Raw genomic sequence first — 15,847 nt, forward strand, 5'->3', positions numbered from 1 at the left:
AGTAAGGGTAATTGGTATTTACACAGCCAGAGGCAGAAATACAAGGATGTGGACACTGTCATCATTTATATGCACAATTCAAAAACTGTTTATTCAGAAGTATGTTCACAATGTGCATTTTTATCACCTAAACACATGGAGCGGTTTTTGATCTGTCTATCAGCAATCAGCAGCAATGGCTTGTTTGTCTTAGTACTTTTCCATTGACTGATATATTTTCCAGATATGAGGCTTTTCCTGAGGGTTTGCACCACATCTGCTGAGTCAGGACGAACGCACTTCCTTTCAGTTTCCAACCTGTGATCTTCCTCTCATCCCAGCTCCACCTCATCCTGCTCACATCTGCCCAATGCCTTCATAATGACAGATACCCATCAAAGGTACCTTTTCGGCTCAGCCAGCAGTCAGGCTCTTCAGCATCCACAGCATCTTCAGATAAATTATAAGAAAGTGCTACAAATTCTTATTTCTCATTTCAATTAATTTACTGGTTATTTTCATCTAATACTTTCCCCCAAGAGCCCACATGAGCCTTCATGGTGTTTGTGATGTTTAACCAAAAACCAAAATATATGAAACAACATTTAAATGATTAATTGGTCATGATAATTGTTGGTCTAACCAGCATCTTACCCAGTCATCTGTGTAGAGTACACTATAGCTAGAGCTGTAGAGGTATATTCTGCATACATTTTATTTGATTACAGATTAAAAGTACACTGCGTTGCAAAGTTCTAATAAAGTTTGCTGAGGACAATTTCCAGCTTCATAATAATAGCTCAATCAATAGCTCAATTATTTTTTTTTTGGGGGGGGGCATACCAGATGAGGAAGAAACTGTGTGGTTATGTGTCAGTTCCACTGCTGCCAGCTTTGTCAGGCCATAAAACAGGAATGACCTCACATCCTTTAAAGATTGCTGCTACAGCGGGAATACGAAAACAAGGCGGTCAGTGATATCACATCTGTGACCTCATGGTTCTCCCCGAGAGAGCAAATAAGCAATCAAGTTAAAAAAAAAAAAAACAGATTGTCTTTACTGTGAGTGATTGGAACAGGCTTTATGCTGCGCCCATACAGCACATGTGTGAGCAACTCATTAGATGTCATGGTTTTATGGTTTTTAGTGTTTCTATAACACCCACAAGCCACTGTGAAATTCTTATTGTCAGATTAATGAAATCTGATCTAAAATACTGGGCTCATTGCTTTCAGTCATGTTGTCTTCATAACATTTTAACTTCTTTCCTCTTCCCTATTTTTGACTTAAATTGGGGAGAGAACCTGTAAAACTGAGTTCACACTGAAGACTTTAAAACACAGTTTAATAACAATCCGGGCATGGCTCCAAGCTTTTAGGGTGAGCCTGTAAAGAACACAGCACACCCTCAGTATAACTGCAGCCAAATAATCATAGTTGCTGAGTGATGCTGTCTGTTTCTCTACGCAGTAAAACACTCTCTCAAGCTGGGAGAGTTTCTGACTGAAGGGTAGTCATGCTCCTATGTTTTCTCATCACACAGGACACCATGCAACTGAATATAACCTCTTTGTTCCCCTTCATAGCTCAGTTCAAAAATAGCTCCTCAATAGGGCTCATGTTACATGTGGGAGAGTTTTGCGTGAGAGATATGTTTGTATGCGTATTTTATGTAATTCAGTTGGTTTTATTTGATAATGTGAATATCTGATGTTGAATATCTGCCTGTCTGTATTTCGTTTTTTGGCACATCCACTCTTTGTCAGGACAGATACATATGTGGCGCCAGCATCGGTGGTTCTTTGTGCATTTGTATCATCTATTTATTCATAATGTCGTTTGATTACTGTATTTCATTCTTCACAGATTTTTCCAAGAGCACATGGGCAAAAATGGCAAAACCTGTGCAAATCACAGTATATATCTCCTTAATTTCCTGTCCTGTCTTTTGGGAGCTGCAGAAAGAGTGAGTCATGTGATTGATGGAGTGTGTCCTAGTAGGTTGAAGTTAATGTGATAGCCATGACTGAAAAAAAAGATACTATGAGTCACAACAGACATCTCCTAAATAATGAAATGTCCACCTTTATAATGCATGAACAAACCCTTATAATCTCATTTTACATCTTTTTATACACATATTGTTGATTATAGATTTTGTTTTGAGGTTTCAGTTCTCAATGAAGATTTACTTGCAATAAATAAATAAAATATTGAAAAAAAAGCCGGTCACTGTGATTTTCCTTCAGTTATAACTGTTAAAAACTTCCCCCTGTTGTTGCTGGCAAACAAAAGAAAATTTTCTCTCTCTCTCTCTCTACATATGTACAATGACAATAAAGGCTTTCAATTCAACTCATATGCTTTTTAAATCTCCATCTCTGAAGGCTTTTTTGTGGTATAAACTACAGCTGTACATGTGATTAAACTTACCTTTGTGCCCACACAGGCTTGGCCTTTCTTGTACTCCTTATGGGACATCCTCTTGTCCAGCTTACTCCACAGAGCTTTGGCCTTCCAGGACGTGACCTTTGCCTTCAAGCTGCTGTAAAACGTGGTGTGGTCTGCAGGGTCGAGGTCCAGTTGTCTGCAGAGGACGTTAAAGGCCTGAAGCGTCCCTTTGCAGGTCGAGGCCTGGACAAAGTTCTCAAACAGCTTCCCCATATTATCCCTCTCCTCCTCTGTCTGTCCCATCTTTCCTGCTGGACTGGATGCTTTGGTATGCTGAGGCTCCTGCTCACTTCAGCTCTCCCTACCAGATGTGGCTACACCCTCAGCTTGGCTCGCACCGTCATGCCCAGTCTGAGGAGGCAAGACACATAACAGCTGACATCATTTCATGGCAAAGGATCCCACACAGATGGCTTTGGGCAATGGATGTTTTTCCATATGCTACTATTAAGTTGATAAAACTTGATGAAAATGGCTTCATGTCATTATATATATATATTTTTTTTTTTATTTCTTTTTCCTTTACTGAAACAGTAATTAGAAAGTCACAATCATTTTAATTAGGTATATTATATCTGCCTTCTTGCAACACTTCAAATTAGTGAATTATCAGGAGGGCTCACAGTACCAGTCCTCCATAGGACCAATTATCTACAGTGCAGTTTTGAAACCAAGCGTACACCCACAGTGTTGAGATAACAATTCATGTACAGACAAGGCTGTAAAGATCAAACGTTCCACTCAGTTGTTGTTAAGCACATTTACTTCATGTATTTGTGCGTAGGCACAACAATGTCAGCCTGTAAAAAGAAGCTGTTTTTGGCTCTAAACACAATTTAATGGTTCCATCAAAATGTTCAACAGTTTCAAGGCTTAGTGACGACTTCACCACGAGAAGAGAACCATGCATATATAAACTAAATTACACTGAACTGTTAGACAAGACAAATATAACTCAGTCTTACTAAAACCGAATGTTATTTGAGTCTTAGGCTTTTTCTCCATACATTATGCTCCAGGGAATCAGCAATATACATGATATATTGTTTTATGTTATAAATGGCATGAATAATTAAATACATGTATATACATGGTACGGTTGAGTCCTCATCAATAAATATAATGTATTTAACTGTCCAAACTAAATGTTGAAGTTGTATTTAAAGAGCATCTTTAACACCGGCCAGCGGTAGTTTCCCTAAACCAATGTTTGCTTCTGTTAACCTACTTTTATTTTTGGGGCACAGCACTGAACATGGATGAGTGGCAAAGGTTTACATCTCAGAGAATGTTCACTCCAGCAGAAAAGCCAGACAGCTTTTTCAGCATTAAAAAGGGAGGTCTGTTAAAACACACCAGACTGACACTGGCTGACAGGGTGTGATTGGGTATGCTTGCTTCACAGTCCATCTTCTGCTTCGGTATGTACACTGAGCAAGCTTCCATGTGTGTCTGTGTGAGGGAGACACCGCTACCAAGATACAGGCTCGTGTTGAAGCAGAGATAAACTGGCGGAATTAAATGCAGCATTCTTTTTCTTCCAATCAACCATCAAGCATTTTGAAAACGATGCCAAGAAATATATGCCAGAGCTCAACATCAAAGCAAAATGTGGAAATTTTCTGCATTAAGCATGTGTGTCCTCACATGGGCGGAGACCACAGCTTCCGTGGGATTTGGGAGAAGTCTGTCTTTGATATTCTAATGTCCTATAGAGCAGGATGGGCAGGGTTGGAGGAGAGGTCAGGCTAGCTGTGCAGGATTTAAACAGTGCCCCACTTTAATCCACTGTTACTGTCACACTCCACAGGTGTGACGATGCCATGAAATTGTTCATGCTGTGTTTCAGCCTGGACAAATGCACAGGAGCTGACCATTTCAACGGCCAGTCAGTGTCAGATCACAACACGTTTGCGATTTGAATGCGGTGATATTTTGAATACTGTTCCTACAGCAACAGTGTTTGACTGCAGGCTAAAATTAGCATATAGCATTTACACAAGATCCTGTTTGGTTGTGTTTGCATCCTGTTTTGGAGCTGCTTTTCTTTCACATTTCAGAGAAAGATTCAGGCAGAGAAAAAGAACAGCAGCTACTTCACACCCAGGTAACCCTCGGCCTGATTCATACAGCTTAGCCGTTTCAAAAAGACCTCGTCCTGTGGGGAGATACTATGGGCCACTGAGGCCTTTCACAGTAAACATTCCTCCTGAGACTATGTGAGCTGACATTCCTTTGCCACGTGGCTAATGCAGCTCCGAACTGCTCCATCAGCACGAGTCCAACTTTGCACTAAGCCTCTCGGTGGCTCCACCAGCCACCCAGCAACAGGACCACCTTCATAGTTTCTGGGGAATTTACTCCCTGATTTTCAGTGAGTGAAAGGCAGTGACTGAGACAGCTGTGATATATGATGCAGGTGCTTTCATCTATCATGCATGGCAGGACATTGTGATGGGAAAATTGCTGTGTATTCTTCCATGGGGTATGAGGAGTGTTTGGGGTTAATGTAATGCCTCTGTGGAGTCATTTCTTTCAACAGTTGAGCTAAAAATTTGGGTCTATGAGATAAAGCGATATAAATGTCCTGCCAAAAGAAACACAACTCCATTTTGTTATCAGCAGAGAATTTGTTATATTTTCACAGGCGTGCCTAAAAATAAGTTTATGTTGATATAATTTTATTGCAAACTTTGGTAAGTGTTCAAGAATCTTTCATGGCAATGGTGGAAAGTTCAAATAAAGACATGTTGACTGCACTCATGCTTTCCTATTTCAATCTCAGAAAAGTGCTTAAAAAAAGGTGCAATTATTGGAACCATCTGTTGTATGCAGATGCCTGTGAGGACTAATGAAAAGGTACCATTTACAGTCTCCTCAGCCAGGTCAGCGCTCTACACTCAAACTTCATTGTGTCAGACACAGTCCAAGACTTCACCATTTTAGTCTGACAGAATGGAAAGTCACTTGTGGGCAGACAGATCGAACCCGCAGACCTCCTGTAAAAATACAACTAATGACGGACAAAACAGAAGAAATACCCATGAGCTCTCACAGTCCCAGGCACGCTACACATCACAACCAAACCACGTTACACTTCAGAGGATCACAGAGTTTACTGTGCGTGTTTTTAAGGGCCCATATTGTAGAAAGTGAGATTTCTGTGTCTTTTTCAGTGTAACGCAGGCCAAGCTGTTGGTTTTTGTTTATGTTTACCGTCTCAGTTTAATGAACCACACATGAAAAACTTGTATTTTCTGTGAGTCAGTGTATTCATTGAATGTCAGAAGGAAATCCATTACCAAAAGTTGAACTGGCCACATTCCATTTAGAAGAAATCCAACTGGAAAAGAGGCAGAGAGACAAACACTTAACACCCTGTTCTTCCTGGGGATGAGGAGCAAACCTAGACTTAGATCTACTTTAAAAGCAGAAGTATATATACTCAAGAGCCTAAAAACTAAAATTTTAAAAACATACCTGCCACAAAGGAGCAGATGGGACCTTTATGTATCCTGTCTGCTTAATAAATATGACATGTTTGAGTCAAATGAGGCCAGATTGGAGAATAAATTGCTCAGTAGAGAATTTGTACTGTGGTATAGGTTTTTATTCAAACGATTGTAACTACTGGTAGTTACTGTTACTTTACTTTGACATAGTGCTCAACTTTTTATGCTGTACAGAGCCATATGGGGAAGTTTGGAGGAAAAAAATCTCCGCCTTGTATCAGACACAAAACAAGCCATCACTTTGCAGTATAATAAAGTGGGAATGTTAAGAATGTGAACAATGTACCTGCAACACCTGACAGAAATAAAAAAAATCAAAACATCCACAGACGTGCTTTTAGACACACACATATTGTTTCACGCTCCCTTTTTATGTCAAAATAACTCGTTCTAGTCTACAACCTGAAACAATGAAGTAAATGTCAGGTGTGATAGGGACGATATGATTTCCTAGTCTGTATCAATTGTGGCTGCTGAAGACAGATTATCCACAAATATATAAAAATACAAATACACTGTGCATGAAAGCCACTTGAACTATATATGTGCCAACTTTTTATGAGATTGATGCACTTTCAGTTTTGCAGCTAAATATTTTATTATTTCGGTGCATGTGTGTTGACCATCACCGGCCCTCCCTGGAGGCTAGTTTGTTGGTCTTTATTGAGTGAAATGACTTTTGCGTGGCAGGGAGGGAAGTGCTGCACCTCGGTGAATACGAGGGGGAACAAAGGACAGACAAGTTACAGAAGGATGGCCAGGGGAAGGGAAGCAGGTGGTGCTGGTAGGGACTGGTGGAGTCCTGTGCTTTTCCTGTCACCTCACTCAGGATTAAGAGAGTCCTGAGGGTTTCTGAGTAGATCTTTAGAGTGACGGGAGTTAAGATAGGCGAAGGTGTCTTTAAAAAGGTTACCCAACGCAACGGAGGTCCAACTAACAATTGCTTTAATTATCAGCCAAATTGCTTCCCATTTCTTGAACTCAAGCCATACATTTTTAAATCTAACACAATTCAAATTCTCTAAAGCAAAAATGTTGTACTTTGCCCAACCAACACGCTGAAGATAATTATCTTATTATAACATAAGATGAAGAAAAACAGCAAAATCTCACAATGGAGAAGCTGGAACTAAAGAATTTCTCCTTAAAATTATTAAATGACAAGCAAAGATAGTTGGAAGCAAATTCTTAGCCAATTGACAAATTAGTTAATCAACAGTTTGAACTTTAATGGCAATTATCATCCAAAAATAATACACAGGCAAATTTAATCACCCAAAATAAATATGTTTACCAGAGGCTGCTTGCAACAGACAGTCCCATTAAAAAATTCAGTCTGACAGTGATACAACTGTAAAAGCTCAACTCAGAGTCACGCCAGTGATGTAATGTCTTCATCTTCTTTTTCTTTTTTTTTTTGTTTGGAGAACATATCTTCAGGCTATCAGAGTGAAATAGGAAGCTGACAACAGAGGGAAAACATTGGGAGTGCTGGGAAACGCATATACTGGAGCGTAGTCAACCAGAAACAGTAATTACAGACTGGACTCAGGAAAACCAGGAAGGAACCATCTGTGGGCCTGATAAGGAGGCAGTGTGCCTCAGAAAACAGTGCACTCCTGTGGACTTCAGCCCTGCCAGCTCTGCCCTTGACCAGGCCCCAAAGCTCTGCAGCATTATCTCAACCCTCTGAAGTCTGGCTGCGTGCTCAGGCAGCAGTGCCAAAATACAAAATCTGTCAGGAAAAAGGTAGAAACTCTGGCAGAGTACAGAAAGTGTTAGTCAACTTCAAGGGAAAAAAATCTTTATTTACACAAACAGAGGGAGGCTTTCCAAGCTCCTGAGCTGCTGTCTGATCCACAACATATTAACTACAGTCTGACACCTGCCAGGCCTCACAACGGACTGACTTGAACACTTATTCTGGCCCTGACTACTCTTTCCTACAGGTATACTAAATCAATTTACTAAATCTGTAAGAACGCTGGTTTACATGACTAACTAACTAAAGTTACAACAGACTGACACTAAGGGTCAAAGGTCAAAGGGCATATTTAGCTCTTCCATAACATAGTGAAGGTTTCGATAGTACTGAGTAGCAAGAACAGCAGATTCTGTGAGCCATCAATCAGCAAAGCCAGGCTCAGAATAGAAAAGGGTCATGTTGCAGACAGAAACAGCACATGACATGAAAAGATATCAACATGGTTCGAAACTGTAAACAAGTGAACTTGTGAACAAGACAGTCTCAGATGAGTTCAACTCAATATCAGTCTCACCTTTGTCAAGCTGTTTCTGTTGCTGAAAGCAGCAGACTACAGACCTAAGATGCCTTACAAATATAAAAAATGACTGCTCTATCCAATGCCAGTGTTAAGAAGTCAAAATGAGTCAGCGTGATGCGCTATTTATCATTTCAAAAAGCTGCAACACCGTGTGTGAGCTGCCTCATGTGCCGCCAGTCCAAACTCTTCCTGTGGAGTGTGTCTGGTTTCCTGTCCAGGCCAAAGCCCTGAGCAGGCCTGCCTCTATAAAATTCCTCCTCTGTAATTTTAAAGCTTGACCATGATACGTTTAAAACCCACTTCATGGTGTCCCTGTCTCTGCCTGAGGCAACCCGTTAGTGCAATGCAGGGGTTCATCAGCTAAAGTTTCTCAATCTCCCTCCTCCAGCTTTAACTGTGCTGTTGGTTTAGATGTAATACATTATACAATATCTTTCATTTGTGTTTTGATGCGGTGATAAACTTTTTGCTTAACTACAGACTAGCGAGGAAAATTACCTGCCTGTGAGAGTTCCTATTTCTTTTGTCTAGCTGAGCCATGGGCACATGTGTTCCTTTTTATGCTGTGGAACAAGGAAAGAAACATACTGCAAAGAGGAAGGAGAAAGTTGACAACACCTTCTTGGCAATAACGAGCACAAACTTCCACTCACTGTTAATATATTACATTAGCAGGAGAAGAACATGAATTGGGGTTAAACCTATAAATATCAGATATTTAGAAGAAACAAAAGAGCGTATTTGATAACATGATACATTGTGTCCAATGTTTTTCCATCGATCCATGGACTACTTTTGGTTGGGGGGCTAGAGCCAATCCTAGAGTCGGGATTCTTTCACACAGGCGAAATACAATAAAGCAGCAATAAACATTCACTCACAAGACTATAAACAATATTTGAGTCACCAAGTGACCTACATCGCTTTGGAGCAAACTGGAGTATCTGGGAGGAACCCACACAGAAAGCAAAAGGGGTTCACACCCACAACCTTCTTGTTGTGAGGCAACAGTGCTAACCACTTTATCACCTTGCCACCATGCTATGTCTTTCCATATAATTTAAATCACAGCCAAAGAATAACTCAAAAGAGGCAAACTGAGTGGGAGGAAACCAGTAAGAGGAGACTTATGTGATAGCAGTTGAATGTGTATGTTAATCCCTATGACTAGAAATCACAAAAAGTCCGTTACTGTACGAACAAGTGGCCAGATATCATATATATGAGCCCTGTTAAGATGATAGCATGTTCATGAGCTTGTTTGTGATAAAGTTTGAATCTTAGCGGCTGAATGGCTGTTGCCTGTTTTCAACGGTCGTAAAATACACAGGAAATGATTTCTCACCAATGACTACCACTGTTTATGTGACTCTTTTTACCCTCCTTAAAAATGTTGCTGAATGCTTCTGCATCATCGTGCAAGACATATGAATCACCCCAGACTGAGTGCTCACGCGGTGTGTTGAAACACAGAAAAAAGGACAGACAAAAGTTGTTATGGCGTACTTATTGGTTATAAAATAATTCCTTGTTCCTCACCAGACCAAATTGTGTGTCGGTGCGTCAGTATTTGTGTGTGTGTGTGCGTGTGTGCTTCATGAAGAATGCAGTATTTATTTAAGGTTCAGCCGTGTATTTGATCAGTAGCAGTAGATGCATTAACATGTAACCACAGCAAAAAAAAACAAAACAAAACAGGCAGTTTCTGCAACTCACTGAGTTTCATCAGCAGTCACGCAGTAAAGTCTGTCAGCACCACACCTTCTACTATTATTCAATTTATGTCACTTCAGTCAGAAAAGACTACTGAGCAGGTGGAGTCAGCCTGAGAGGCTGAAAAGAATTAAAACGCCAAGTGGGCTACTGGTGAAAGGCTGCTGGTGGAGGGATTTCAAACTAACCCTCCTTGGGTGAGGGATGATAGTTACATAGCCGTTCACTGTTCCTGCTCTTTAGCCTGCTCCCTCTCATTCCTCAGGACATGTTTGAAAAGCACCTACACAGGCTCCTGTTCAGAAGTAATCTGTGCCATGACATACATACACAACAAAAATTCAGGTTGCATAACTTTTTTTCTGTGTGGGAGTTATCAGGGAGTAGACAAAGAGATCAGGCCGTCTGATTGAACTCAACAATGTTCAATCTACATTTCTATAGTTCTAAACAGATTTAGAAGGTAAAGTCCAAGTCCTCCGTTTTCTCTGAGCCACAAATCTAATTAAAATGATCTCACCCACTAAAGTTCAGTAACTGTCCATGTGACTTCATCATGAGGACCAAAATGTGATTTACATCATTATTTTATCATTTTCCTCTCTGTTGTTTGTTTGTTAGTTTTTTAATGGAAACATCAAAACTGGACTGGACCAACACAGGACTTCTTTCAGGTGTCTCAGCCTCATTCATGCTGCTTGATTGGGAAAAACACACACCAAAGTTGAAGTAAAAGTAAACTCACCTCCTATTCCAGCCCCAGTCCAAACTCTCTCCCTCCCGGTGTTCTCCTGGGCTGAGCCGTGTGAAGTGTGTCGGTCCCCGGGCAGGCTGAGCAGCTGCTTCAGAGTGTGAGGGCGGTGCTGCTCGGTCAGACACATCCCAGACTGACTGGCTGACTCTCAGTCCAACAGTCACCACGAACAGATCACACCTCCTCTGATCACCTGAGTTTGAAGCGCATACACCAAACAGCCCGGCTGAATCTGGGTGGAGTGAAAAGCGCACCCAGCTGGTCAAAGGTGTGAGAATAACCCTCAAGATAACACTAAGATTTAAAAGAATAAATAAAAAATCTGAGTTCAGATAAAGGACGGTTTCTCATTCAGAGCAGAGGTTGATCAGGTGGCCAGGTGATATTCCTCCTTCAGACAACTATTTTTACATTTTCCAGTGTGAGCAGGAGCTACGGTCAAACAGTGAGGGCAGGACGGAGGATGGGCTATTTATTATCAAAAGGAAGTGATGCCATCTTGTGACCAGAGTTAGAAACTACACACAGTCTGAGTTGTGCTGTGCCCACCAAACTGAGACCACTGATCCTAGTTCATAGTTCATAGACACCGCCAGTCATTGAAACTGACTGCTTCAGTTGTACTGAATGAAGTGTGAATCCCATTTGAGTGGGTAAATGCACGTGTGTGTGTGTGTGTGTTGGGGGGGGCTCAGTGATGGGGGGCGGTGTTCAGCACCACCTCCCCGCACCGCACCGCACCGCACCGCACCGCACCGCACCACACCCTGATCTGACAGCAGCAGCAGCATGATGCGGGTCGTCCTGCTCCTTTCGGCTCTCTCTGCGGTCTGCGATGGCATCCTTCCCGAGATTGTGGACTCGGGCATCGGTCACATCCTGCAGGATAACTCGGCTCAGGATCAAACTAAACTGGACCGCATGTTCCTGGAGGTGCAGCAGCTGCCGGAGGATCCGCAGCAGAAGCCCGGCGATACGTTTCACCGAGTAAGCAGCTGCTTTACCTCTCAGCCTGTCTCTATACATGAGCCAGCATTTTCCCCGCTCCCTGCTGAAAACAGCCCTCAGAATAACTTGGTATTGTCGGAATATTTTCAAAGCTCTGGTGTGCTGAAGTCTTAGTGGCAGAGAGCGGAATGAACCAGAAGTTGCCTTCTAATGCGCCCTCTTTTATTTGTTGATTGTGTCTCCGATCCTTTTAGTTGAACGACAACAGCATCAGTCACGACCTTAATCCAGGTCAACACACTGAAACTGGTAATGAACCAGTTCACACCAAAGAGGACCAGGTAGGTTTCTAAGGAGGAAACTCAAATCAGGTAGTCTTTGTGTCCTTTTGGGAATGAAATTTAACAAATGTCCCCCAACTCACACAGGAGACCAACAACATCAGCACCACAGACGACCAATACAGTGACCTCGGAAACAGTATTGATCACGTAAGTTCATACATGGAATGAAATATAACACCTTAAAAAAGAACTCTTGAAGACCTTTCAAACCTATATATGGAAATGAATCATTAGATAGTTAAAATACAGGAGAGGGGAATTATTGATTTCAGGATAACTCTGGAACAACAGTCTGGGTCAGTTAAAGAGGATAAAGATAAAACTGAAGGAGGTCCCTCTTCCATCGTAAACATGTTGCAGGTTTTCTGCCTGTCCAATTAGACTGAGAAGATGCTGATACATTCAGATTGGTTTGACTGGTCTGCAAACTTTCTATATACAAGTAGACCATCAACAGTTCTTGAAAATGAATCAGCACAGCGTTACTAATTTCACACGTTGATCTGACAGCTGGGTGTGTTTGTTAGTGCCCTGATATTTATGGGACCAAAACAATGGAGCTGGAAAAGGCTGAGATACCCCGATGTGAGCCTTCCTCTCTCTTCTGTTTAGCTATGCGTCACTGATGTCGACTGTGGGAAGGGAAGGTACTGCCACGACTCCAAGTGTCTGCCTTGTAAAGTGATCGACATGGTAGGTGATCCCAAGTTACCTTCATGTGGGCGCCTTCACACTCATTTGATTCACTGGCAGTCTTGGGCTTCACTGCAACTGCATTGCAGTGTGTCCACAAGTGTAACACGAGTTTGTTGTTGGTGGACACTGTCCTGCGAGCTTCACATGAAAGAGCAGCACGTGTCAAGGTTGAATGAGAGCTCTTCTTCCTTCTTCTCTTTTTTTCACTCACTGGATGTGAAAAGAAAAGAATATTTCTGTGATGTTTTCATCGGATGAATTGATCTTGGAGCTGCAGAGTAAAAGGTCATACAAAGGGATAAGAAATGGGCAGACTGCCAAAAGGGTACGCTGCAGGGATAATAAATACACGGAGGACAGAGTCTGTGTCTCGTCAGAATCAGCAGGGGCTGGGAGATGATTCATAGGAGAGACCAGTTCTCTGTACCCACCTAGTTAATAATTCATGAAGGACGTAGGAACAGGAACATCTCTCACTGCTGTCACAGACCAGCTGGCCCACTGATTTCATTCATGTTTCTGTTCAATTCAAGACTTTTACATTCATAGACTCATTCATGTCATTGCTGCTCTGCTGAGTTTCTGCCTTGTTAAACTTAAAAAGCATGTTATGTAGATGACGCCTGCTGAAATATAGAAACTCTTTCCTTTCTCCTCAGTCCTGCACTAAAGACAAGGAGTGCTGTGGTGAGCTGCTGTGTGTGTGGGGTCAGTGCACACAAAACGCAACAAAGGGAGAGGCTGGCAGCACTTGTCAGTACCAGACTGACTGCAACACAGACCTCTGCTGTGCTTTCCATAAAGGTAGGCTACAGCACAGCACAGCACGGGACACACTATATGCTCCTTACTCATTCTCTCAAAAGCCTGTGCATAAAGGATAGTGCCCAACGAAATGTCCAATTATTAGGAATTCATGGTTACAAACATGTAAATCTGTGTATTCCATTTGTGTTCAGCCCTGCTCTTCCCAGTCTGCACAGCTAAGCCAATTGAGCGTGAGCGCTGCTTTGGAGCCCCAAATCACCTGATGGACATGTTGTCCTGGAACGCTCAGGACGAGAAACCCAGGAAACATTGCCCCTGTGCGGGAAATCTCCACTGCCAGCACCTGGGGTGAGTAAAGTACATTGCATAGAGCAAAATATGTTACATTCTATGGAAGCTAAACATGCATTTCACTCACCAACTTCCACCCCTGCACTGCTGTCATTTCCTTTTTGGCAGGAGAGGGTCCATGTGCCTTAAAGTAGAAGACTCCAGTGAAGAAGACCTGACAGACACATTATACTCAGAGATTGACTATATAATCTAGACAGCTTGATTTCATTCCCATTGCTCTGGAAATAACTCACCTGGGGTCTCCATAGGCCCTGGAGCTTTGCTACAAAGGTGTAGCACTTTCAGCCTAGTGATGACACTATACAGCATGTAAAATTGTAAACGGTGAATGGACTGAACTACTATAGCCCTTTTCTAGTCATATTGACCTCTCAATGCGCTTTATAATGGCAGCCACATTTACCCTTCACACACATCTATAGAGCACTTTCTACCACCACTGGTACTCACACAGTGCCTCTACCATGCATACCCACACTCCAGCCATCAGAGTCAACACAGGGTTTAGTATCTTGTCTTAGGAAGCTTTGGCATGCTTTTTCCATTAAGGCATCGCTCGCTGTGGTTCCTAAACCACAGCTGCCCCAAATAGACAAAATATATATTTATTTCAATGTAAGTGAGAATCAGGGTTTCTGGGGATGTAGATATAAACATGCTGACAAAATAGAGGAAACACGTTATTTTAAAAAGTCCTGTGGTGATACGCTGGTTACTTGGTTTTTTGCATTTTATTATAACTAGAACGCTCATGTAATACTAATCCCAGCCATGAGGTTCTGTTTAAATCTGTAACCTACATTACATTGCCATCAGCTGCACTGCGGCTCATCCTAACAGACTGATGCTAAAATAAAGTTACCTTTGAATCACCAAATTTGCAGTCTCACTCCATTACCTGTACACTTAGTTTCTAGCAAGGGCATTTACAAATTCTTCACTCTGTCCATGCTAACACAGCAATCCTCCACTCACTGCCCCCACAGGCTCTCCTCATCTCCAGAAGCTTAAATCCCTGTCCTCTACGTCAATTGAATCAATAGTCTGATGAGTCTAATGACTGAAGGGATGTGCTTGCTGAAGTGGGATGTTCTCTGTGAGTTTAAGGCTGAGGGCAGTCTGTATTTCAGGCCACATCAGCTGGATCTGGGCTGAAAAGAGGAGTGCGTTTAAGACGAGGAACAGGGGTGAACTGCGTAGGGAGCACGATTGGGGGGGATGGGGGCGTGAGATTCTGTGACAGGAAGAAGATGGTATTACTGTAAAACCCCCTTTCATTTGAACGATGCACAATACTTTTCTGGTAAACATACTTACAATGTAAATATTGTTTTTTTTTTTAATGTTGATTCTTTCTTGATTTTTTCCTCTACACTTTATCGATGCCCTTATCCATATCCTCCTGCTGTAACTACAAATTCTTCTCTGGGAGACTAATAAAGTTCATCCAATCTTGTCTTGAATACGCTACATTAGTTCAAATGCAACCTAAATATTTATCATTGAAATGGCATACCTTGTTATGCTGAGTGGACACTAATGAAATGTTATGCTGAAGGCACACAACTGTGGATATTTGGTAAAAGAAATGGATAATTTAAACAAAATGAACTATGCGGGCTAAATGTTACATTATAAATGTGTGACCACATTTTTATTAAATTCACTGAAATGGTGGTCACAGAGTTAACAAAATATTAAATTGGCTGAATGTTGTGGTTTATTTAAGTGCCTGAGCTCAACAATGGTATACAGGTGTCGAATTTTCCAAGATTATGTGACAATTGCTCACAGGTTTAGTCAAATATAACTGACCATCACTCACCATCAGCAGTCATTTGTTTATAGAAACTTTTAGAACCCATTTTCAGGCCCCTGCCAGGACAAGTGTCCTCACCAATTAATGGCACTTGGTTGTTCAATTTGGCTGCATTTCAGCCACTTGTGGGCCAATTCTATTTCAATAATATGAATGACAACATGACAAGTGAAAAACAGTGTAGCTTTTCATACCTGTGCCAAATTTGCCCCTGCTTAAGGGA

At 41.7% G+C, this 15,847-nt stretch overlaps 2 protein-coding genes across 8 annotated transcripts in view; one reads left to right on the forward strand and one right to left on the reverse strand.

The window, feature by feature from the left end:
* Positions 1–10,978, reverse strand: part of mical2a (microtubule associated monooxygenase, calponin and LIM domain containing 2a) — a 28,582-nt gene extending 17,604 nt beyond the window's left edge. For 3 of the 7 annotated variants that reach the window (XM_029497669.1, XM_029497668.1, XM_029497667.1), the window contains exons 1-2: positions 10,687–10,978; positions 2,414–2,782 (exon numbers count right to left, since the gene is read on the reverse strand). In XM_029497669.1, coding sequence (XP_029353529.1) covers positions 2,414–2,674 — 261 coding nt within the window. In that variant the 5' untranslated portion in view covers positions 2,675–2,782; positions 10,687–10,978. The remainder of the gene's footprint in view (positions 1–2,413; positions 2,783–10,686) is intronic. The other 4 variants (XM_029497670.1, XM_029497671.1, XM_029497666.1 and 1 more) reach the window with 3 other exon arrangements.
* Positions 4,079–13,998, forward strand: dkk3a (dickkopf WNT signaling pathway inhibitor 3a). Its single transcript, XM_029498470.1, has 9 exons — positions 4,079–4,173; positions 4,242–4,319; positions 11,475–11,682; positions 11,898–11,984; positions 12,072–12,134; positions 12,600–12,680; positions 13,343–13,487; positions 13,643–13,799; positions 13,911–13,998. The coding sequence occupies exons 1-9, from the start codon at positions 4,079–4,081 to the stop codon at positions 13,996–13,998; spliced, it is 1,002 nt and encodes a 333-aa protein (XP_029354330.1).
* The last annotated feature ends 1,849 nt before the right edge of the window (positions 13,999–15,847 follow it).

Source organism: Echeneis naucrates, chromosome 3 (genome assembly GCF_900963305.1).
Source record: "Echeneis naucrates chromosome 3, fEcheNa1.1, whole genome shotgun sequence".
NCBI lineage: Eukaryota > Metazoa > Chordata > Actinopteri > Carangiformes > Echeneidae > Echeneis > Echeneis naucrates.

Bases quoted from the DNA above. Each gene is read 5' to 3' on its own strand.
- dkk3a (XM_029498470.1), top strand. From the start codon at position 4,079: ATGGGCGGAGACCACAGCTTCCGTGGGATTTGGGAGAAGTCTGTCTTT. The intron at 4,320-11,474 runs GTCAGTGTCAGA...CTGATCTGACAG, and splicing joins GCTGACCATTTCAACGGCCA to CAGCAGCAGCATGATGCGGG. The intron at 13,488-13,642 runs GTAGGCTACAGC...ATTTGTGTTCAG, and splicing joins CTGCTGTGCTTTCCATAAAG to CCCTGCTCTTCCCAGTCTGC.